The sequence below is a fragment of the Oryzias latipes genome, chromosome 19, assembly GCF_002234675.1.
Source record: "Oryzias latipes chromosome 19, ASM223467v1".
Taxonomy (NCBI): domain Eukaryota; kingdom Metazoa; phylum Chordata; class Actinopteri; order Beloniformes; family Adrianichthyidae; genus Oryzias; species Oryzias latipes.
This window is the reverse complement of record NC_019877.2, coordinates 8405611-8428833: the sequence shown is the minus strand read 5'-3', so window position 1 is coordinate 8428833 and position 23223 is coordinate 8405611. Positions and strand designations below refer to the sequence as shown.

Genomic DNA, 23223 nt, shown 5'->3' with positions numbered 1-23223 from the left:
CTAAGAATGATTTTGAGATTGCAGAGGGGAGAAACCCTTAAATCCCTGTGGGATTTCACTGTCAACACACATAGAGAGCAGCATCATAACGCCACAAAGTCTGCTTGACATTCATAAAAATACAAAGAAAAAAAAGAAATGCACATTTTTTTGTATGTTTTTTTTTGTTGTTGTATTTTTTAAATATATAATTCAATTTACCAATTATATTATCAGTTTGGTAAACTCTTGGTCTGAATGTCATTTTTAAAATTGCTAAACAGGACAAAGGGAAGCTGTTGTAGTTTACCGAGTAACCAATAGGGGTTGTATAAGGCAGCATATTAATGTATTACTTGCAGCTTTATGGTAAATGGCAAACCATGAACACTATGAGCTGAATGCACATTTATTACAACACATATGCACCACACGCCGCAGATGTGCATGTACCTTCACAGGTCCCTTTACCCATGTGCACATACATTCACACACTGATTGCAGCTTTGCTGTCGAACAGTGGCACCAACCTATAAACTCTAGGAGCAATGTGGGGTTCAGTGTCTTGCCCAAGGACACAATCGCTCTACCTCTGCACGACCCAAGGTTAAAAACCTCTGTTTGACCCCTTTGGGTAGGTTACAAATGAACTCCAATTGGTTTTCTTTTACCTCATAGTTTTGCATAAATTGTGATTTTCTGATCCTCAAACCCTGAATGGTCATACCGGAAATTGTATGGATTCAGTGGTTTTGTTCTTGGTCATGTTTTTGGTTTTCTTTGTCAGTCACTCCACCTTCAGGTTCATGATCCACAGCTGTCTTCAGTTCAGTTAACTACCCTCAGCCTATTTAAGTGTCTTGGTTTCTGTTCTTCCTTGTCAGGTCATCTGCTATGTTCTGCAACATTTTTCTTTCTCCTCATAGTTTTTTCATGTTTCAGTTTGCCTATTAAATGTTTTAGTTCCTGTCACCAAGCTTGGTCTCCTGCATTTGGGTCCTCCACCACCAGATCGCGACAGAAATGTTCTAACAAATTCCAGGCTTGTCTGTTTTGGGGTAAAGGTTAGCAACTGGGAACAAATATTTTGCTTCAAATTGGACTTTCAGCGCTCCAAAGACACCAAAAGGTGAATCAAGTTTCCTCTTGATAGAGGTTCAATAAGTGCTCAGGATCCCCTCTTGACTTTGGCCCCAGGCATCTGCCTGCCTCTGGCTACAGTGCCCAGTGTAAACACAAACTCAGGTTTTTGCAGACAAATTAGATGTAATATGATATTAAGGTTGTTAAACAGCTAAAATTAGCCTTACAGCCAAAGTGAAATAATTCATTGTTAGCGCTACATGTAAAAACCCTATTATTATTTTGGGCTTTCCACTTTGTAGAAAGTTGGACCAACAGGATCTGGAAACAAAACCAATGTAGTCACTTGAGTGCTTTTGTTTATACCGCTTATGCCGTAATGTGTTTGTGTTTCTATTTTTACCAGCCCCTCTGGTGAGACATTAAATATTAAAAAAATACATACAAAAAGCTTTGCATCATATTACACAAACACTGCTCTCTTTAATGGAGGACCTGTGCATTACAGTGTCCTAACTTCTGCAAATTTGATTGAGATTTTGTGTTTTGTTGACAAACATGCAGATCTCTGCAAATTATATAAATGTATAGTACTGTATTTGCTCAATGTTCCTCTTTCTGTAACCACCCTTTGGGGTGGAGTTTGGAAAAAAGCACACAATTTAACATGTAGAATTTCTTTAATTAATAATATACTGCTGGTAACGCTGAACTGGTTTCCCCACTGTTGTGACCAGAGGTTAAATTATTTTAGAGCACTCTGATTTTCATGGTTTACCCATGGTCCTGTCCTTAATGTGATATGATGTGTGATGAGTTGCATTAATGGACTTCATGTCTGAAAAAATGTTGTTTTTTTTGGCTAAAAATGGCAAAATCATAACTAAAAGACCACTGGGAACGCTTTTTCAATAGATCAAAAGATGACCGGAGTGTTTTTAACATCACAGGGCGTTAAATGTCCTAAGCCATAAGACATGTCGATCACTGGGTAATCTTCTTTTAAAGATTTGTCTGAGTAAAATCCATCTTTTTTTCCTTTACAGTTGTGAGTCTTTAATGTCCTGGAGAAGTCAGTGATCCAGCCTAAATCAAGATGGTAAGACCCGGAACAGAGCTGCCGTGAGGCTAAATCCTGCTTTGTGTGCGTTTGTTGAATGAATCAATATTTTTCATGCAGACATACAAGAGTTATGTTTTGTGATTGTTTAATTTACTCGTTACCTCATATAATAAAAAAGGTTTCTTGGCTTCCTAGAGACTTCAGGCCAACATGAGCTCTCGTAGAGTTATCCACCTCGCCCCAGATCCTTTTTGGCATCATCGTTTATAAAATAGAGGAAGTGTTGGTGTGTGGTCATCTCTCTTAGTTTTCTGATGACAGATCCAAATGCAGACAAACCCACGGTGAAAAACAGAAGAGGGCAAACACTCCCAGGACTGCAGAGGTGTACGGGGAGGAGTTGAGATGTCACAGTGGTGCTCCTGTGGGTGTCTGCGCCCAATCTCTCTGGCTTCTGATTAAAGAATGATTTATAGGGGCAGGTCGGATGGGCCTGCTCGGCAATCGGTCTGGTGAATGAGATTTTTCCTGAGGAAGTAGAAGGGGGGGGGGGAATTCAAACCTTAAGGCGAGAAGCCCGCAAAGCTCAGCGATAGGACTGTGATTAAATGTTATAATCCGGTCTTTGCAGAGTGCACAGCTTTTTCCTGTTGCCATCAAAATGTTGGCACCAGTGTATTCTCACTTTCACTGAACACATGCTCCATATCAGCTAATTTCTGCTGATTGTAACCTTTCTTCAAGCTTTTGAGGAGGACAGAAAAACCGTAATTCAGTCGACGACTTTCAGGAAGCAAACATCTTTGTCAGGACTAAAATTCTTAATCGACTTCAAGCAAATGTAGAGTTCAGCTTTTAAATGAGAAATAAAAGAGTAGTCTAATTTTGATAAAACACAGATAAACAGTACCTGCTTAATTCTCTAAATATAGGTCATTTTTCCTCTGACCCCTCTATCATCAGCTTCGTCCATTTGTCAGAGGGAAGTGAAGCCTGAGGAAGGCGCCTTTCTTGGCACTGATCAGACGCTGACAGCAGATATAGATGACCAAGACAACTTCACGTTACACTCTGATGACAAATCACTTCTGCAGAATTAGTTTGCACCGCCTTTTCAGAAAAAAAGATAAAAAGAAATGCACAGAGGAAATATTTTTGTTTAAAGACATGCTGGGATATTCTTTCTGCTAATCTATTTTTGAGTTTAAAAACTTCTTGTTTTTATGCTAAAAAAAAGCAAAACCATTTGACAAAAGCAATTTTTTTTTAGAAATAGTTGTTTTTTGTCACTTTTTCTACTTAATTAAGAACTGAAATGCTGCTGTAGAATATAATGTTTCGATTTTATAGTGTTTCATTTGTTTAAAGCAATTAAACAATACCGACACTACATATGTAAACAAATGTTAGAATTAAGAAATCATAACAAATTTTATTCAATCGATGTATGACGTAAAGAATTTTTTAAAGATGTTTTGTCGACTTTAAATTCCACAAGAACTTGTTCTGGCTCATACAAATTAATGATGACGAAATAGTGCCAACTGCTGGTTGTTTAGTGTCAGTGTAGCTACATTGAGCAGTTTATCTTTTTCTATCTTTAATCTTTTTTTTCCACTTTTATCTTTTAAGCTTTTTATCTTTTTTTTTAGGAAATTAAAAATCTTAGCATTTAAAGCTTTGATGATTGTCACTTTTGTAAAATCAGAAACTACACAAAAAATTTGGTTATGTTTTTTATTTTCTTAAAAAAAAAATCCTATCTTAAAGCTCTGTTAATGGAATTTTATTAATCAGATTAATTCGGGGTAAAACTAAGCAGAATAATGGATTGAAAGCAAATAACTTGATCATAATAAAACGTCTAAATTTAACATACTGACTAGGCCTGATATTTATAAACGATTGCTTTATGTTCTTGAAGCATCTTTAGCTTTTTATTGCACAAATAAGAATCCCAGACATTTACATGACTTTGGTTCTGTGGATGTGGACTGTTGGAAATTTTGCTCAAGCATTTAGCATATGTAATAGTTGTGTTCCTCTGATGGATTGAATAAACTCTCATAATTGTCATTTAAGCTTTGGTTAGAAAAGAGTGCAAAAAAAGAGATCTCCATAGAATAAGTCAAAAAGTCTTAAAATTTGAAATATGTGTCTTTACATAAGCAGAAAAAAGAAAGAAAAGCTGCTGAGGGGGAAAGGAAAATGGCCTTAGTAAGAATTCACATTTTTAAGAAAAATATTCTAGTCACTAAAACATGTTTCCCCAACTAAATATTATTTTGCAATAAATTATATATATTTTTCTTAAGATTCATTTTTACAGCACAGTGCTACATTTTAAACAACTTGAAAAGTGATATTTGCCAGCTTTTATGTTTATAACAGTGTCTGTATCACATGGAACATAAAGAGCGAAAGGCTTCAGATATTTCCTTTAACCTAAGAAGGCTGCTAATACCCATGTGCCTTAGTGGAAATAAATGCTAAAATTAATCTGATAAAGAGATACATTTCTCTTTTTATTTCAGAGTCGTGGATGTAAATAGATAATAGTGTCACAAATAGGAAGAAAAAACATGTTGTAAGTGATTGCACTTAGCTCTGTTGCCCACAAGATGGAAGCATTCTGCTTAATAATCTAGTTTTTTTTTCTTCCCAATCTGAAACTAAATTTTATGATCAAAATTAAAGTAAGACTAACTTTGACAATATTCAAAGAGGAAACTAAACACCTACTTTAGCATAATAGCATGTTATCCAAGCATTTCTTAATAGAGCAACGTTTAGAACAAAGAACCTCTGTAGCTATTTTTTTTTTTCACAGCAGAAAAGTCTCCAGGCTGGTTTAAAAAAAAAAAAAAAGATCGGATGGATGTTTGCATCGGTTAGAGGAAGTGGAGGTGGTTAGGACTTTCGATACCTGGGGGCTTACATGGACTTAAGTTCAACCTTAAAGTTATTTAAAAGAAATAACTGAAATTCTAACTCTTAAAGACTCTAAGGGTTCTACATGATCCAAGTGGAGTAACTTAAGCTAAAACCAAAGCAGAAGTCTGCTGGCGTGCTGGGCACTGAGGTGAAACCTATGGGGTTGCTCAACTTAAGATAGTTGCTATTTTAATAAGACTTTTCTTCAAAGCATAACTGATTATATTAAATTGTGTTTTTTATAGGGATTCTTCCGCTCTGTAGCAATAGAAAAATGTGCCGTAGGTCAATCCTACCCACCACAAAAAACTTTTTACTAATCCTTCTGGCCAAAAAAAACTCCTGCAGAAAGTCTCTTTGGCATTATTAAAATACTTTCAAAATTGACTTTAATTTTACTCCAAACAGAGCAATATTCTTGTGAGAACAGCAGAAAAAAAGAATCTTTCATTGCATTAATCCACACACTTCCTTATATGATCTAGCAAAGAAGAATACATAAAATATACCAGCAGCCATGGACAGCAGGCCCATGCTGTCACATGCACAAACACACTGTGAACAAACCAAAACTGAGTTCTCACAGACAGGAAATGATGTCAGCTCTTGTCTCCAAGGAGATGGAAGCAGTTGCTAAGATACTGTGACACTAGAATTTTTCACTCTATTTTCTCTGCCCCTCTGTCTCTCTACTACTCACGCACACACGGATGTCACCATGAATAAGTTCAAACTCTTCCTGGTATCTCTTTTTTCTGGATGGCATTGAACCCTGACTTACCTTTTTCTATGCACAATTCTGAAAATAGTTTGTTAAAATGTTCAGTTTTGAAGGCTATAAGACTGGGTCCCATAAATACATGTCTATTTTTTGTCATTAAAAAATAATCATAAAACAAACAGTCCATTCACTCATTAAATCCCATTTTCCAAAAAAAGGTATAATATAAAAGAAATGATGGATGTGAGTCACTACTCATTAAACCTTCCTCATGGTGAGCAGCATCACAAAGTTCAATAAGCATGCCACATATGTATAGTCGCTATCTTGTTGCTGCCAAATCCTCATCGTCCTCCCATGTGGCTCCTATAACTCAGCATTAAGAGTTTGGGTTGTACCAGGAATGCCATGCATCCCCCTTTTGGATGGTGGAATCCGTTCTCTCTGCTATATTTCTACTCCTTTCTGTTTTGATGACACAAGCAATACAGTGGTGAGTGTTTATTCATTTACTGTGCACAAATGCATGTCCTTCTCCCTCCCTCCTGTCACACGCACAAGCTCAAGGGTGCCTTGCGCACACTCAAGCACAGCACACATGCATACGGGGGATATCAGATTCAATGTGCAATGACACAGTGAGGACATAGAGTGGAAAGAGGGGAAGGAAGGGGAGCAGAAGCGCAGGGTGAGTTTGGCTTGAAATCATTTTAAATGGTGCGGGGGCTGGAAGGCAAAAAGATGTACTGAGAAGGGAGACAAGAGCAGCGGAAAAGCGCTGAAAGGCAGCCAGGGTTGGATGAGAGGCTGGATATGGGTTAAGATTTTTAACACGACCAAGAGGGAAAGAGGGAAGAGAGGGAAAGAGGCAAAGAAGGAATATCCTCTGCACCACTGTGTGACTGGAAATTTAATAGAGGGAGAGATGGAGGGAGAAAAAGAGGGAAGAAGCAAGAGGTAGATGGGTGGGAGGGGGGAGGGAGGAGGAGAAAGAGAGGCAAAAGGCACAGAGACCTCATTGCTGTGCAGCTTTCAGCAAAAGCTAGCGGTCGCAAACAATGCTCACTACAGCATTCATGACTGAGGGAGGGGAAGAGTAAAGGGAGAGAATGAAGGAGAGGAAAATAGATAGAAGGAGAGAAAGTACATATCTTAGGGGCCTTTCTGAAGCATCACTGGCCTTTTTGGTCTTTTGACCTTTAGTGTGTGCTAACAAAGAGTACAAATGTAGGCCACTGATGTTTTTTTTTTACTCACAAAAATTAACTTTGAAAATATACAACACTCTTGGGTTGTTTCTTCAACCCAATCTTGGGTCATTCCTGTTATTTTTGGGGTTTTAGTGGTTTGATTTGAACCCAATTTATGTTTTTTTTCCTAAGTTAAAATAACCCACAAGAAGAATCTTGGAGTTGGGTTAAAAACATCCTAATTTGGGTCATTTTTAACTATGGAGTTTTAACTGTGTATAAAAAGGAAAACCTTTTAGTATTGAATTATTTAATAGTGTATTTAAAAGACAATTACAAATAAACTAATGACTAAACATGGCTAAAAAGCCAGAATAAGCTAAAGGCCAATGTCTGTAGTCCACTGGAAATGATATTTAAAAGCACATACGTATGATAAAATACATATACAAGCAACACAAGACGACATCACAACATTTAATCACAGCATCAAAATAGGTTTATCTTCTAAATTTGACATAATGTTTAGTGTTAGTTTTTGATTGAGATCAAGGATATATGTGTCTCTTTTCCAAGATTGTCTTTTCTGAACAATATGTTGTTGTACACCTTTTGGCAAATCCCTTCAGGGGTCACCACTGATTTTTATGACGCATGCCCTTCCTGACAGACACCTGCATTTTCTCCTGGCTGGGGACCGGCACAGGTAGACCCAGTCTTTGGGCCCCTTGTGGCTACATCTAGGTATTAGCGTGAAGGGTCTTGCCCAGAGACCCAGAAAGGATAAAGCTCATTGAGCTCCCTGAGAATCAAACCCTGGTTTCTCATGCGCCAGTCCTACACGCAGTCAACTGAGCCATCCAGCCGCTTACTTTATTCAGAACAGTATCTTGTCCTGAATTTTCAAAACAGTCAAAAACCCTCTTTAAACTTGATCACAAAATACTTTAAAAGTGCTTTATCAGGGTTAAAAAGTACTATAGGGACAAAACTCACAGGATGGATGACTTTCTTGTGCACTTAGTTGGAGACAACAGGGAAATGTTGCAGCAGCTCCATATGTGTGGCTTTAAATCTCCAACAAGATGCTTTTTTGCAGGGAAAAAATAGATCCATGCATGCAAACGCTGCACAAAACATACCTCATCAGTTTGCGCAAGTTAAACTTAGGTGGCCATTACTTCTGTGCAAGCGTGACACATGGCCCAGTAAAGTCTTGGAATGAGAGTGGATTTTAAGTAGAACATGTGGCTAATAAATGGCTTGAGATTATTCACTTTATTTGCTAAAAAACACACTGACTAAATCCACACTCTGTTGATCTCTCTGTGCTGCTGAGTCATAATAATAAAAAAGGTGATGGTGGCCACTTTCAGAGTTGATCAGTGATGAGAGAAAAACATCCTGCAGCTAAAAGAAAATCTTTTTATTTTTAATTGAAATTGTAAAAGTTCAGAGCGTTAAAACATTCGTTAAATCTCGCAACGTCTTTTTAGGATTCAGTCGGAAAAATACGGAAAGTGCGTAAAGCGCATCTTATGTTGGACGCACACTGCTCTGCCCAGCGGGCGCTGTGGCGTTTGCTGCGTTCCTCTCCAAGGAGAAGGCACATCGGTGCACTCGTCGTCGACCTCTTTCCTCCAACTGTGAAATGTATCACACGATTTTTCTCCAACGACCTTCTGTCTGATGTCTGCTTTCCCCCCCTTTCCTCCTCTTTTTTCCTCTGCGTAAAATGTGGATTGTGTTCACGTTGAACCTGCCAGCGCTGTAGCCCTCCGCCTCGTCTTGGTGCTGCGGATCGAGCCTGCAAGAACAAGAGCCAGCTCTCAGCCGTGGAACCAAGCAAATCAATTTAGAAAGGAGACTGATAGCTCGATAAAAATCAACTGCAGGGACGAAGCGAAGGAGGAGAGCGCAAAGACATTTTGGCTTAGAAATATTAAGGTACGTATAAAATTGGATAAACAGGTAAGGGAATGAAATGGCCGGCGTAATTAAGGTATTTGTTACCTAATCTGTATGCAGCCTCACATCAGTCTAAGCGGAATAAAACGTGCAGAAGCTGTTAAGATGCAGAACAATCGGGGTGACGAATTAAAACGAGCCAACGTCTTTTTCTTTTTTTCTTTTTTTATCTTCAATTATCTTCGGGTCCCTTTTGTCTATAAAACGATTCCCAAAGAAACACATAAGCGTTTTGGGTGCAGTCATGTTGTCATTACCCTGAAGAGAGAATGGATGCAAGCCATTTTGTAATGCAGCATGTGCAGAATTAGGCCTATTCAGAATTTCAATTGCGTTCCCGAGAAGGTGCGCCGTAGTGAGCGCAGCTGCATAGATGAATAAGGCCATTCTGTTCGATTGTAAGCGATATTATGCTGGAGGCTATATGATGATTGCAGATCAGAGGTTAGGACTGCAGGGAAACACGGCCATGCAACCCTTCCTCTATTTTGATTTCTTTTTGTCTTGACATTATAGCTTTTTAATGGAGAAATAAACATTTGGCCACATTTCATGGTGTGGAAATATCACACATGAAGCTGGAATTTTCCAAACATCGCTGTTTGCTACTCCTCTGGTGTCCTGTCCTTCTTCCCACCTCCCGAATCAATCTAGTGTTGTCATAGTTACAGTAGATGATGTTGGCCCTGCCGCACCTGTGCAGTTTTGTGTTTTTCGACATCTTCTGTGGACAAATACTAAGTGGAACCCAAATCCCCTAAATGTTCTCATTTTTTTTATGTTACATCTCAACAAACCTGGATGACTCTGCTGTGGTGTTCAGGGCATTGATATAATCAGGTGCTTACAAAGAAGTGATTGGTTTGTTGCAATTGGTCAGCAGCTTCAGCTAATCTGTCTTTTCACGACTGAGCGCTCTCTCAGGCCCAATCGAATAATCAATATGTACATGGTTGCAATCAACTCTCAACACTCACCAAAAATGGATGAGATCAAGAAAGAAATAGGGATTGGAATAAAACTATTAACAGGTAAATGCTAGGATTTTAAAGGGCGAAGACGTCACAAGCCCAAAAGAAAACAGCAGAACAAGGGTGAAGGCTACAGGCGACAAAACTTTCTCCTCAGATGAGTCAAGGTGTGATATTCTAAAAATAAAAGCCCATCATGGTGGACACTGTTGTTTTTGAGCTCTATAAGGTAGGGGGATATTGATATCCATCCAGCATTTTTATTTCTTTTCACAGCTTTCTGTTCCACTCAGTTTAATGTGACATGCATGTTTTCCACAAGTGTAAAGTGTCACATTTTCACAGTTCATGGCTGAAACTGTAACATAGCAACATATCCCCCGGCTGCTATTTTCTGTTGAGCAGCCTTTATCCGACAGGATGGATTTTGCAACCCTTATGGAGTCAAATGCATGCCCTCTAACCATACATATCAACTTTAGCCCTTATAATACTCTTTTAACTCCCAAAGGTAAATTTGTTATTTTTGAACAGCTAATATCTTTGTTTGTTTAGAGATTTGTGTCTAAATCAATTGTCAGGTGGCAGATATTAAGGACAAACATCATTAAGTAGCAGTATTTTTTTTAAAGCAGATTTTTGGAGGCATAAGTGGTAATATGAAAGCAGCCTCTACTAAAAATTGAGTAACAAAAACACAATATTTCATCATTTGTAGTGAAACGACAGCATTTTATGCTGACTGACCATGTGTTTGCAACATGTTTGACCTTTAACTCTGGTTTGCATATTTTTACATCGATAATATGAGGAGGCTGTAAACTTATGGGAAATTATACATACTTCTGAATAAACATTTATTCAGTGAAGTAGCTGAAAAACAGCATTAAATGGAGCACTTTCTTGATAACTCTGACAGGATGAGTTCTGTGACTGGCTGAATATTAATAGTGTTTTGATCACTTTATGATTCATTGTAGGTTACTAACAAACCACCATTATGGATCAGATTTAGGCATGAATTCTAAAAAGAACAAGTAATTGAAGCTGTTTTTATTCCCACCTTGCAACTATTCCAAAGGCAGATTTTTATGGTTTAAAATATTTTTTCTATTGTTTCTATTAGTGAGTAATGATTTGTGTACCCTTATGTGTTTGTTAAAGACATGAAGACACAATGTAGGATTTGCAGAGCTTGTGAAAAATGAATATTATTTTGCATTCTTTTGTGCCTTCGCTATGTGATCTATTCGCATAACCATACTTTCTGTAATGACTGATCTTGACTCAAAGTTCAGCACTGAAAGACAGTACATTGCGTCGCAGACTAGCTGTGATATTGAAGGTCAAGTTTCAAATGAGTGCTTTCCATGCATTTATGTTAATGCATCTTTTGCTATCTGCTGAGTAAATGTCTGATCTCACATCTGCTATGATGGAAAAATCTATGAAAAAAGGACTATAAGCTGTATGTCATGTATGGCTGAAAACCCATACATGCAGCTGCTGTGTTTTGAACAGAAAACATCCATCAAGCTCATCAAGCTAAGCACAATAATGTGGAACTGGGCCCTGAACAGTAAAAAAAAAAACACAAGATGGTGAGTGAGCAGGTTGCCACAGCAACCCTGTTCCTAGGAGCAAACGCATTGGAAAGCAGATGCTGAAGACTGCCATGAAAGCTGTTTTTTTATTTACTGTGTAAATTATCCATTGGAAATGATTTTGAAATCTATTAAACATTATCTTCAGCAAAGTATTGACATAGGGGCTTTGAGAAACAAAAGATCTTTATGTATTTTCCACAGACATCACAAGCTTGTGACCAATGAAGTCAACTTTAAGGCCTAAAGAAACAAGGAACACTTTTTCTTTTCTAATCATTACAAAACGAAGAGCCTAGTGATCTCTAAATTTAGCGAGCCTGCTGATGCTAGCATTCATATCTATTCCAGACAGTATTGGTCACTGTCCTAATCAGATAAGGGCATGAAAAAAAACATTTTGATTCAAAATAGTTTTTTAAATATCATAAAATTCACATTTATCATGTTAAAAAAAGTTTTTCTGCTGACTTAGTAATAACCTCAAGGCTGTAGGGATGATGATAATAGCAATAGAGCACAAGAAATAAGAAATGCGTCACAAGTCATTGATCACTTATATATTAATAAAGTGTATATATAAAAATAAATAAATTAATAAAACGCCCCTCTCACCCGTCCGCGGGTGGTTTCTCACCCAGGCTCGGGTCCTCTACCAGAAGCCTGGGAGCTTGGGGGTCCTGCTTAGTATCTTACCTTTTCCTAGCACTGGACTGGACTGAGATGTCTGAGGTCTTTCCAGGGATCTATTGTAGCCACTCCTCCAGCTTGGGGGTTACTGCCCTGAGTGCTCCAAATACCAAATGTATATATATATATATATATATATATATATATATATATATATATATATATATACATGTGTACTCTGTTACCTTTACACTGAAACGGGTGTCAGCTAAAATGACACATTTTTGTTGATATTTATTTCTGTCTTTAAGAAACTGTTAAAGTGACTTAAATGCTTGAATCCTTTCACTAGATAATCTGAATGTGATCTAATGACTTTCTTCCTGTTTCTTCTTTTCTGTCCCTCCCACTGCAGACGCTAGCAGCAGACTCATCTGTGACAACAATTATCATCCCCCTAATTCAGCATAACTACAAAAGTGTAAAGTTGACTAAATAAAAAAATCCTGGCAGTGTGTTTGATTGTTAAGTATAATCAAAGTGACCTAAGGTGTTACAAATCATCAAAATCCAAGTTCCCTTTGCTTTGTAAAGTTCTGGGCAGATACAGCTGAGAAGGGTAATGATATTTAGAATCATGATAAGCACCTAAATACACCTTTTTTGGAGGTGATTTATCAACATCATAGCAATAGGGGTGGGTCATGACTCAACTGCCATGCGTGTTGTCATGGTGACCAGCCCCTGTACCCCTTCCCCCCTCCTCTGGTTGGTCCAGGTTTTGTTGTGGTTTCACAACCATGGACCTCACCTGATAGAGGCAGCACCCCCATGCCCCAATCCTTGTACCTGCTCCAACCAGGCAAGCCGTGTCATCTGTACAAGAAAAAATTTAGATCAAATCCCCGACAGTATTTCAGAAAACACAAGATACCTCAATCTACAGGAGAACTCCATTCAGGTAATTACAGTCTTATAAACCGACTACAGTAATTCGGGCAAGTTTGTTATTACCCTACAACATAATTTTTTGTCTTGTTTTTTTTCTCTTCCCACAACAGGTGATCAAGTCAGACACCTTTAAACATTTAAGACATCTGGAGATTCTACAGCTTTCTAAGAACCACATCCGACAGATTGAGGTGGGAGCTTTCAATGGTCTCCCGAACCTCAATACTTTGGAGCTTTTTGACAACCGTCTCACAGTGGTACCGTCTCAAGCCTTTGAGTACCTCAGCAAGCTAAGGGAATTATGGCTTCGAAACAACCCTATAGAGACACTGGGGGCCTTTGCCTTTCACAGAGTTCCCTCTTTGCGGCGTCTAGATCTTGGGGAGCTCAGGAAGCTGGATTTCATCTCAGAAGCTGCCTTTGAAGGTCTTGTGAATTTACGTTTCCTAAACCTTGGCATGTGTGGCTTAAAGGACATCCCTAACCTTACTCCACTGGTAAAACTGGAGGAATTGGAGCTGTCAGGGAACCAGTTGGGAATTGTCCGACCCGGATCTTTCCAGGGTCTGGTTTCTCTTCGCAAATTATGGCTAATGCACTCCAGAGTGTCAGTCATTGAACGCAATGCTTTTGACGAACTCAAGAGCTTGGAAGAGCTGAACCTCTCCCACAACTCACTGCATTCCCTTCCCCATGACCTTTTTACCCCTTTACATCAATTGGAGAGGGTACATCTAAACCACAACCCCTGGGTTTGCAACTGTGATGTCCTGTGGCTTAGTTGGTGGCTTAAAGAAACTGTTCCTAGCAACACCACATGTTGTGCTCGTTGTCATGCCCCTCCAGGTCTAAAGGGCAAGTACATTGGGGAACTAGACCAGAGCCATTTTCCCTGCTATGCCCCAGTGATTGTAGAGCCGCCCACAGACCTCAATGTCACCGAAGGCATGGCTGCTGAACTGAAATGTCGTACAGGAACTTCAATGACCTCTGTGAACTGGTTCACCCCAAATGGCACTCTGATGACACATGGATCATACCGGGTTAGGATCTCAGTGCTCCATGATGGAACACTGAACTTTACAAATGTGACCGTTCAGGACACTGGGCAATACACTTGCATGGTAACCAACTCTGCTGGAAACACCACTGCATCTGCTGTTCTCAATGTGTCTGCTCCTGACCCAACTTACACCTACTTTACCACAGTCACTGTAGAAACATTAGAAACAGTAAGGGGAGAAGAGGAGAATTCAGCAAGACAGTTTATAAATGAGACCTTAATAATTGTCCCTAATCCTACAATTCAAAGAGGGTTAGATGGCCGCCCAGGTGTTACCATATCACCATCCCTCTCATCCCTTTCCTCACTGTCACCAAGAGCTAACAGAGTAACGGAAGATGCAGTCACTGAGCCTATAATTGCTGTAACTAACATCCCTGGCCTTGATGACGTAATGAAAACAACAAAGATTATTATTGGATGCTTTGTGGCTATTACTTTCATGGCAGCTGTGATGTTGGTAGTTTTCTATAAACTCAGAAAACAGCACCAACTACACAAGCATCACGGACCTGCACGAGCCATTGAAATTGTGAATGTAGAGGATGAGATTGGAGCCGGGACAGGAAGTGGAATCTCAGGTGGTTCGACAATTAACTCTGGCACATGTGGAGAAGGAACGCTAAGAATACATCATCCTGAAATTGTCAACCTTCCTAACATTGGTCGCACGGATACTCTCAACCATTACTACAAGGCACACCATTTTAATAACAACGTGTTGGGTCTCAATATTGGCAATGAAGGAATGGGACCTGGTGGGATCCACAACAAGAATCTGCATGGCCAGGATAACCCCATCTCTTGCACCTCTGTCCCAATTCCTACAACTAATTTACTCTACACATCAGGCAACGGAACCAACACCATCCCCAGCTCAATGTCCCCACCACTGCCGATATCTCTTCCTGTGCCTACCATGGGCTTACATGGATCGATCAAGGGTTTCATGGGCCAGAACCAAAATCCTCAAATGGAACCTCTTCTTTTCAAGGGGAGCTCAAAGGAAAATGTCCAAGAGACTCAGATCTAAAAACAAAAGTGAGTATAGAGAGAGAGTGAGCAAGCGTCAAAGACAGAGAAGGAATTGATGTCAGGTTTTACGTGGGGAATGATAAGACACTAGTGTGCATTGACATTACAACAGGAAAGAGGATAGACTAACATGGCAATACACAAACACATAGACTTCTCTGTGACTGTGTACTGAGCCAAGGATTACCACAATGGCCCACTTGTGTTTGTAGTAACGACCATGGCCTGGAGATCAAGGAGTGGACATTGCTAAAATGTATATCTGTGCCAAAGCAAATGTTTTTTGCAGTTTCTACAAGCTGTGTTCTCATGAAAAAACAGGAAAAAAAATACACTAGCCTTTCGGAATAAGTCAATTCCCAAATCATTGTTGGCCAGAAGAGCTGAAAGACACGCACATCACTTACCACGCTGAAGAGCAGCGATATTGCAAAATCAAACCCAAGAGACATTTTTACATCACAGAATCTTGAGACGCAGTCTCCCTCAAGTGACTCAAAAGACTCCTTCAAGGTGAACCTTATGTAGGCATAAATAGATGGACTAAAGGTACAGTGCAGTACAACTTACTGTGAAAAATCCACAAATTATATGAATATATTTTCATCTAAATATGTATCATTGCAGACTCTGATGCAGACATATTTTGGGATGGATGTATAAGCTGGTATAGTTTGTTTCTTTGTGAATAATCAGGGGGTGGTCTCACTGGAAGTTTGTTATGATTTAAGTTTGGCTACTTCTCAGAAACACAAGGGCTCAATTGCAACACTCATTGTCAATTTTCAATTGGCTTTACATGAAATCCATTTAGGTTCTTCAACAGTAAATGCAACTCTCTGTTTGACAATTTTTTGTTTATTGTTTCAGTAACAATAATTACAAAACTTTTGTGTTTGAGAGTCTATTCTGTATTTAGTAAAAGTCTCAAATTAAAAGCAAGATTGATGTGACACTTAAATTCCAGCATCAAAAAACAGAATTACATCATTTTACAAACAAACCAAAAAAATGATCAAGATCAAAGACCTGTGTGGGTAAAAAAAAAGTGTTGACAGTGTGTTATTTGAATCTGATCAGTAGCCAGATATCTGCTTTCAGACAGAAATTTGATATGACCTCCTTGCTAATGGTTATCACAGTCAGGCCATAAAATGCTGTCATAAGGATGACAGGACATCTATAGCAGCATTAAAGAAGGGAATAAACATCCTTCTTAGGATGATCGAAATGAATAGAAATGTACAGTATATTAATAATAATGTCTGGTTGTATGACAATTGTAAGATCCACATTTTTACAGTGTAACTTTCATATGTTAAATGCCATTTACGCTTCTCGCGTTACAACTATGTATTACTTTATTTTTGTTAGTTTGATATAATGTGTACAGTTGTCTAGCCATGTATCATTACGTGTGAAATAAATCAATCATTTAACGGATTGTGGGCGATCAATATAGCAACCACACAAGTAGAAAGTGAGACATTACGCAGTCCGCTGTGCTAAACCTGGGTTGATTGTTTGGTTTGTGGTTCAGGCTGTTGTCATACTGCCAATTATGGTTTTGTTGGGATGTTCGCACAGGTTTTTAGTCATTCCTCTAAAAATGGCTAACAGACACCACCGGCTTTGGAAGAAATTACATCTTTTTATGAGCTTAGTGTTAATAGAGGTGCTTTAGTGTGAAATTAGTCAGTATGTTTGTCCCATGGAGAAACTATTTTAAGTGGAATGAAGCAAGTTCGAACCGGAAAGGTATGATTAAGAACTGCTGATGGAAAAGGGCAGATTTTAGTTCTATTTATTCAACCGAAAATGTTTGTTGCAATTGAGCTCAAATGGGGCATTTGAGCATGTACTACAGATCTCTGTGAAGGATTTTGCGGGCTTAGCCTGTTTGCACCTCTCCATCAGGCACAGTGTTTATAGCAAACATATTTAGGCTAAATCATCCTTGATGGGCTTTTTATGCGCGATAATGAACCTGTCATCAGTCAACTACATATAATGGAGGAAATGACAAGACAAGTCAATGAGTTATGAAATCAAATAAGGTCTTGATTTTTTCATATTTTTTAATATTATAAAATAAACTTTTATTTCATACTTTGTTTATCATATATTCTGTTGTTTATTAGTTTACTTTAACCTGTTTTACACCTATTTTTGTATTAATTTCAGGTATACATATTCTGCTTTCACTTGAATTTTGAACCAGAGTGAATCAGATTATGAGGCTGGGTTCAATTGTTACCACATAGAAATGCAAATAGAATATCAATGAGGGGATAAAGCATCATATGGTCAATGACAGAAGATACTAGCTTTAGTTGTGAAACTGTCAACATCTCATCAGATGTGACTTGTATTTATTTTTAAAACTATTAGCATAAAAGGGTAATTTTTATCTTTTACCATGGTTGTCCCTTCATTCAAAGTGAAATCTTGAATTATTTGATTATTTTGATGGATAAAGCTAGACTGTGATGGAGTGTGCAGATATTGAGTAACAGCACAACCAGAGAATTTACATATGTATACCATTGACATCATGCATCTCTTATAATGGATGCCTCTAACCCAGAAAATATAACTTTTAAAGCAACACTCCTTTATAAAAGGAAGTATGGAGCATTACGCTTCAAGACAGGACATTTGATTGAGCCTCTCGTCCTGTTAAGTTAAGCTGTCCTAAAAATAACAGAAACAAACACATTTTCTTTGAAATATGTTTTATAAGCAGTGGATAGACACAAATCATTTCCTTTCTTTTACAGATTATTTTTGAAAATATGTTTTAATATCAGTTTGAGCTTGTATGAAGTGCCACTAAATGTAATTTTCCAGCCACACCTTCATCTAAGTGCAGAGTGTGGTGGAGGTGTGTATTCCTTCGGTCATATTGAACTCTAAGTGTGCTGTTTTTGCAGTATAAAGATTGTCACACCGTGACTGAAGAGGTTGTTATCTTACTGTTTAACAACTGTGTGAATTTAATTTGTTCCTCAGTTTAAGGGCCTGTCCTGCTATGTGATTACATACTTCTTCAAATCCTTGTTGTGGTTTCATTCCACACATGCTAATTCAATATAAAACACACAAATCCAAAAGTTTGTATAGGTTATAAACTTTAATGCAAATGATAGACTGTGACCCATTCTTTATTTGAATTGTGTTTTATTTTTATTGATTTTACTGACTAAACTTACCTCTTTTCATTTGAAATACTTGGAACTGGCAGTATTTTAATAGATTTATCCCATTTGGTAAAATTTCATTGTACTAGCAGTCATAAACAATTCTGGATGACCAAAACACCTCTAAATCGGTTTTAGTCTTTTTAAAAATGAGTAACGAATTGCCAAAGGGGCTACTAATGTAATGTTTTATTTATTTAACATATTTTGTAGTCACTACAACACTTTTTCTGCTTTACTCAAATAGTCTGTCATGTTATGTTAGTGTTATAGTTGTTTTATTAATCACATGTGTTATGAATTAATGCATACTTTAAACAGGTAATTTAAAACAAAATGAAATATATTAACCTCATTTTGCTATTATTAGTTGATTTGCATCCACACAAAATGAAAGATGCAAACAGCTGGAGTAGAGCCACAAGCCCAGCAGTTTCCTGTGCGTCATCGTTTTAGAAAAAAATTAACACAATTATATTATCTGTCCTTATTTGGCTCTCTGAATACTCCAAATACGAACATATCTTAAACCCTGAGGTGAAGACAATCTGCACAAAGCATCACAGATGTCCACAGCACCACCCCATCACAAAACAACTTCAAGGGATTTGTGTCATAAGAATTTCATCAGTCAGGAACCGTAACTATGAATTTAATGTGTTTAGATAAAATGTTTGGGCCCTACAGCTTGTAGATTGGATTGGAAAAATCTAAAGGGGCACAGTGCAAAGTTATTTTCTGAAATGTAGTTGTCCTTGACTTGTAGTCGTGTCTCCTGAGACACGAGTCTCTGTGTTTTTTTTCCTTCTTCTGTGTTTCTGTCTTAGAGGTCTTAGACCAAACTTGAAAAAGGAGACACCATTTGTACATTTTAGATGCATTTAGAAACACCAAAGAATGATGTCAAACTAAAGCATCTCAAACACTGAGGAAGGACGTTTTGAAGAAAACTTGGCTTTTTGCTGTTCTCAGCCTTTGGAAATAGCATGCTGAAGTGTAATCAACGTGTAGAAATCCTGAATTAATAATTATCTTTCCGTGAAAAGGTGAATGCTCATGCAAAGTCAAGAAATGAGAAAGTGAGCGGAGAGTGTGCATGCAGCAGAAAAGAATGCATTAATATGCACTAGAGATGAAAGAGAAATGCTTAAATGCAAATACAGTTTGAGCATTCTGTGATCTGGGCATGAATATAATGTGATGCAGCACAGTAATTTGAAATTAGGTGGAATTAAAATATTCTAGTTTCAAACCTTGCAGCAAGAAACAACCATAATGCACTGGAAGAATATAAATTTATCAACACAAATCCTCACTTGTAATTTTTTAGACAGCTTTCTCCTCAAAGAGAAGAAGAAACTTTGATTTTTACTTGCAGAATTTGACATTCTCCCTGCACAGCCACAATTCCCTCTACACATATATGGTGCAATCACTTCTGCAGTTCCACTGTGCCTGCACTATCCTGTTTTCCTCCCTGTGCTGTCTTTGCCTTCAAATTCAATAACCTCCCAGCTGTGTGTTTCTCCAGGGATTCCCCCAGCTCTCCTGGCCAATAGACAGACTGTGGAGTCTGTGGGGAGCCTGACACAACATAAACCCTGCTGTGATACTGAGGTGTGGGAGTCTGGGGGCTGCATCTTTGCAGATCGAGGAACCACGAGGATGCGAAAGCATCTTCAGTTTTTTTACACTTTAAAGGTTGCAGTGATAAACATGAGCTTTAGCAGCGTTCGACACAGCTGTGTGGGCTGGAGTCATACCAAAATAAACTAAGTATAGATGCTGTGGCCTATTTAGGTGTTATTGATGTGAATATAGCCTCTCCAGATCCACTTGCGGGGTAAATCGGGGCAAAAGCATCATGGAAAAAGCAAAAACATGACAGTGACCCAGCTGTGCTTTATGATCCCCAAAACAAATGAAATCAAATCAAATTTTTAAAGTCTGCAGTTGATTCCATTTTTATTGAGTTTTCGTCAAACCTGTGTTTCAATTTAAGAATCTCATACACAAAAAGTTGACTTTTTGCATACTACCACACCCTTTTTCTAACCACAGAAATTCAAACAGTGTTCTGAGACAAAGAAACGTAATAAAAACCCATTATGGGACATTTTATTTTACAAAACAAACCGTGTGGCACCTTGTTATCATCCGAAGTTCCATTATCCTATCCTTCAGGGAATATCAAGCTAAGCAGTATGTCAAAAAACAAAAAAACACAGTCTCTTTTTAGCACCAAAACCAAATAAAAAAATTGAAATGGCTGTCAAAAAAATAAAATAAAACCCAAAAAATAACAGAAGCTCCACACAAAAGAAGCACAAACACAACAAGGTAATTGTTACACTCAGGTTTCCTGTGGGAGAGGTTATTTAAAGTAATTATATTCCTATTAATAATTTCTTTCCAGTATACATTATAAACAGACACTTTCTGCTTATTTACTTGAGGGAGATGTGTACTAAATTGTTCCCTAGTGCATACACCCCCGCACACAAACACACTCTACAGGCACTGTGTTGATTTTGTTATTAAATTATTCCACTTACTTGAGTATCGATTTTCCATAACTGCAGATAAGGGGAAAGCGTTTACTTTTGTGTGGTAAATGATATGGCACCTTTTACTTTTAATGGCTCCATGAATTATGTAGACTCTTTTACTCCATTTGTCTTGTTGGTACTTTAGGAAACATAGTTTACGTTGTGCCACAAGTCATTACAATAAAAAAAGAGGGGCTGTAGTTCAAATGACTTATTTGAAGAGAAGAAACCACAAGTCTGTGAAGAGGGAAAACAAAGTATGCTTTTGAGCAGGAACTGAAACAGCAAAAAAGCTAATTAATCTATATTTTAATTTAAACAGGGGTTTGCCAAAATTCTTGAATTTGTTTACCATTTTTCAGATTTCATGTAGATCGAACAACAACTTAGAATAATTGAACAAGTTTTCTACTAACTTTCATCTCTGAATAATGTACTCTGATTTTTTTACATTGTTGTTTCTATCACCCATCTTTCAATAGAAAATACAGTAACACAAAGTGATTTACAGATTTTAAAATGTTAAAGATAAAGATATAAAACGCACATAATGCCCTCAAATTAAATTGACATATGAATTGAACTCAAAGTTTGAATAGAAATACAAACCGACATGGAAACCTGGCTTGATGCAGAAAAATGCAGGACACTGTTCTACCAAACTTTTATCTTGAAGAGAAACTTTTTTAAGACAACTGATACCTGAACATATGAAACAAAACATGTAGGAAAAGTAGTTTTTGTAATTGGTGGAGGATTTATTGCAATCTTTATGCATCTAATTAGTGCTGTATAACTTTTCTAACACCTAAATTATTGGTAAAGGTGGATATTTTATCTCGACAGAAAAACCCCAAATGTCGGAAAACTAACACCAAAAAAATAATACGTAAATATAAATTTTGTTAAATAACAATGCTAAGCTTCAAAGGGAAGGAAAAGTAAATCAAGAAAATGTAAAGAACACATCAAAGTAAAAATCTTAATTAGAACAAGAAAAAGATGAAAAATCAAAGAAGAATTGTGCTAATTAACTAAAACCTCATGAACGGAAACAGAAACCAAACAGAAGTTCCAAGCTACTTGGAACATTAAGCCAGGATATCAAAATAAAAATGTGCAACAAGACTAAAATGCAAACCAAGAGTAGCCTGTTCCTGACAGAAACGCATGGCCTTCTGCAGGCCACAGTCTCTGCTGCTCACCTCCCATTTCCACATGTTGGGGAAACTGCTTTGTTCAAGTGTCTTAAGATCTTTTTGAAATAATGAGATCACATTCTGTCCTGACAGGAAGGGGGATGATGACATCTGTATGAAATAGCCCTGGTCCCTTCCTGGGCCTCACATTCTACTTTGATAAATCTTTGTTTAGTGGACCATTTGACCTGCTTTCGGTTTAGCACCATACTGACTCCTATTATAGACATGGTCCAGATATCAATCACAGCTGTATTCTTTCACTAATATTGATGCTCAGAAAATGATTGAAACTGGAGCTGAGTTTTGCGAAGACGGCTACATTTGCGTAGAGAAAGAACTGCACGGCAGAAGCAGTCCCTGTCCATCATTTGTTGGTAGATAATGGGCAGAGTGCCATATCGAGCAAATAGATTCCAACTGGTAATGGTGCAATTGTGGACAGGAGAAGCAAACTGAGATGGATGGCGGGAGGGGCTTCTGCTTCTTCCATTAGCATTAGCATTGTTTCCCACATCCCATCATCTTGCATCCCCCTCCTCTTACTTCTCTACCCCCACCTTCACACCACCATGTCTCCATCCTCCAGCCCTCTCCACCCCCCACCCCCATACCAGGCTGCGTCCTCTCTTTCCTGTTCTTGCTGCAGTGTTGCTATAGCAACGGAGAAATGTGGGAATACCTCCGTCCTTCAGAGCACTGGAGAGAGACAGAGGCGAAAAAGAAGAAGGAGATGTTGGGAGATGAGCGGAGTGTTAAGGGTAGACGAAGGTGAAGACAAGGGAAGATGAGAGGAAGACAGGGAGCGGAGAAAAGACAGATAATTAAAAGACACTGAGTGCAGCTGCGACTCGCTGAGTGGACACCACTTGTGACCTAAACTGCTCATCTTCCTCCAAGGCCCCATCCAAACACTGCTCACATTGATATTCAGACTCGGTGATGAAGAAGCCTCTAATGTTGTCCGGCTGGACGGGATGTTTGTGTGGGTGGGGCTGGGTTAGACTGAGTTGGCACGGTGTTGCCATGGCATAACTTCATGTCGAGCCTTACGCATATCATTTGTTTGAGAATCCATGTGTT

At 38.2% G+C, this 23223-nt stretch overlaps 1 protein-coding gene across 1 annotated transcript; it reads left to right on the top strand.

The window, feature by feature from the left end:
- The first annotated feature begins 6366 nt into the window (after positions 1-6366).
- Positions 6367-18152, top strand: LOC101159140 (leucine-rich repeat-containing protein 4B). The gene is made up of 4 exons (XM_023949124.1): positions 6367-6468; positions 8737-8917; positions 12559-13104; positions 13205-18152. The coding sequence occupies exons 3-4, from the start codon at positions 12862-12864 to the stop codon at positions 15188-15190; spliced, it is 2229 nt and encodes a 742-aa protein (XP_023804892.1). The 5' UTR covers positions 6367-6468; positions 8737-8917; positions 12559-12861; the 3' UTR covers positions 15191-18152.
- Positions 18153-23223: the final 5071 nt, after the last annotated feature.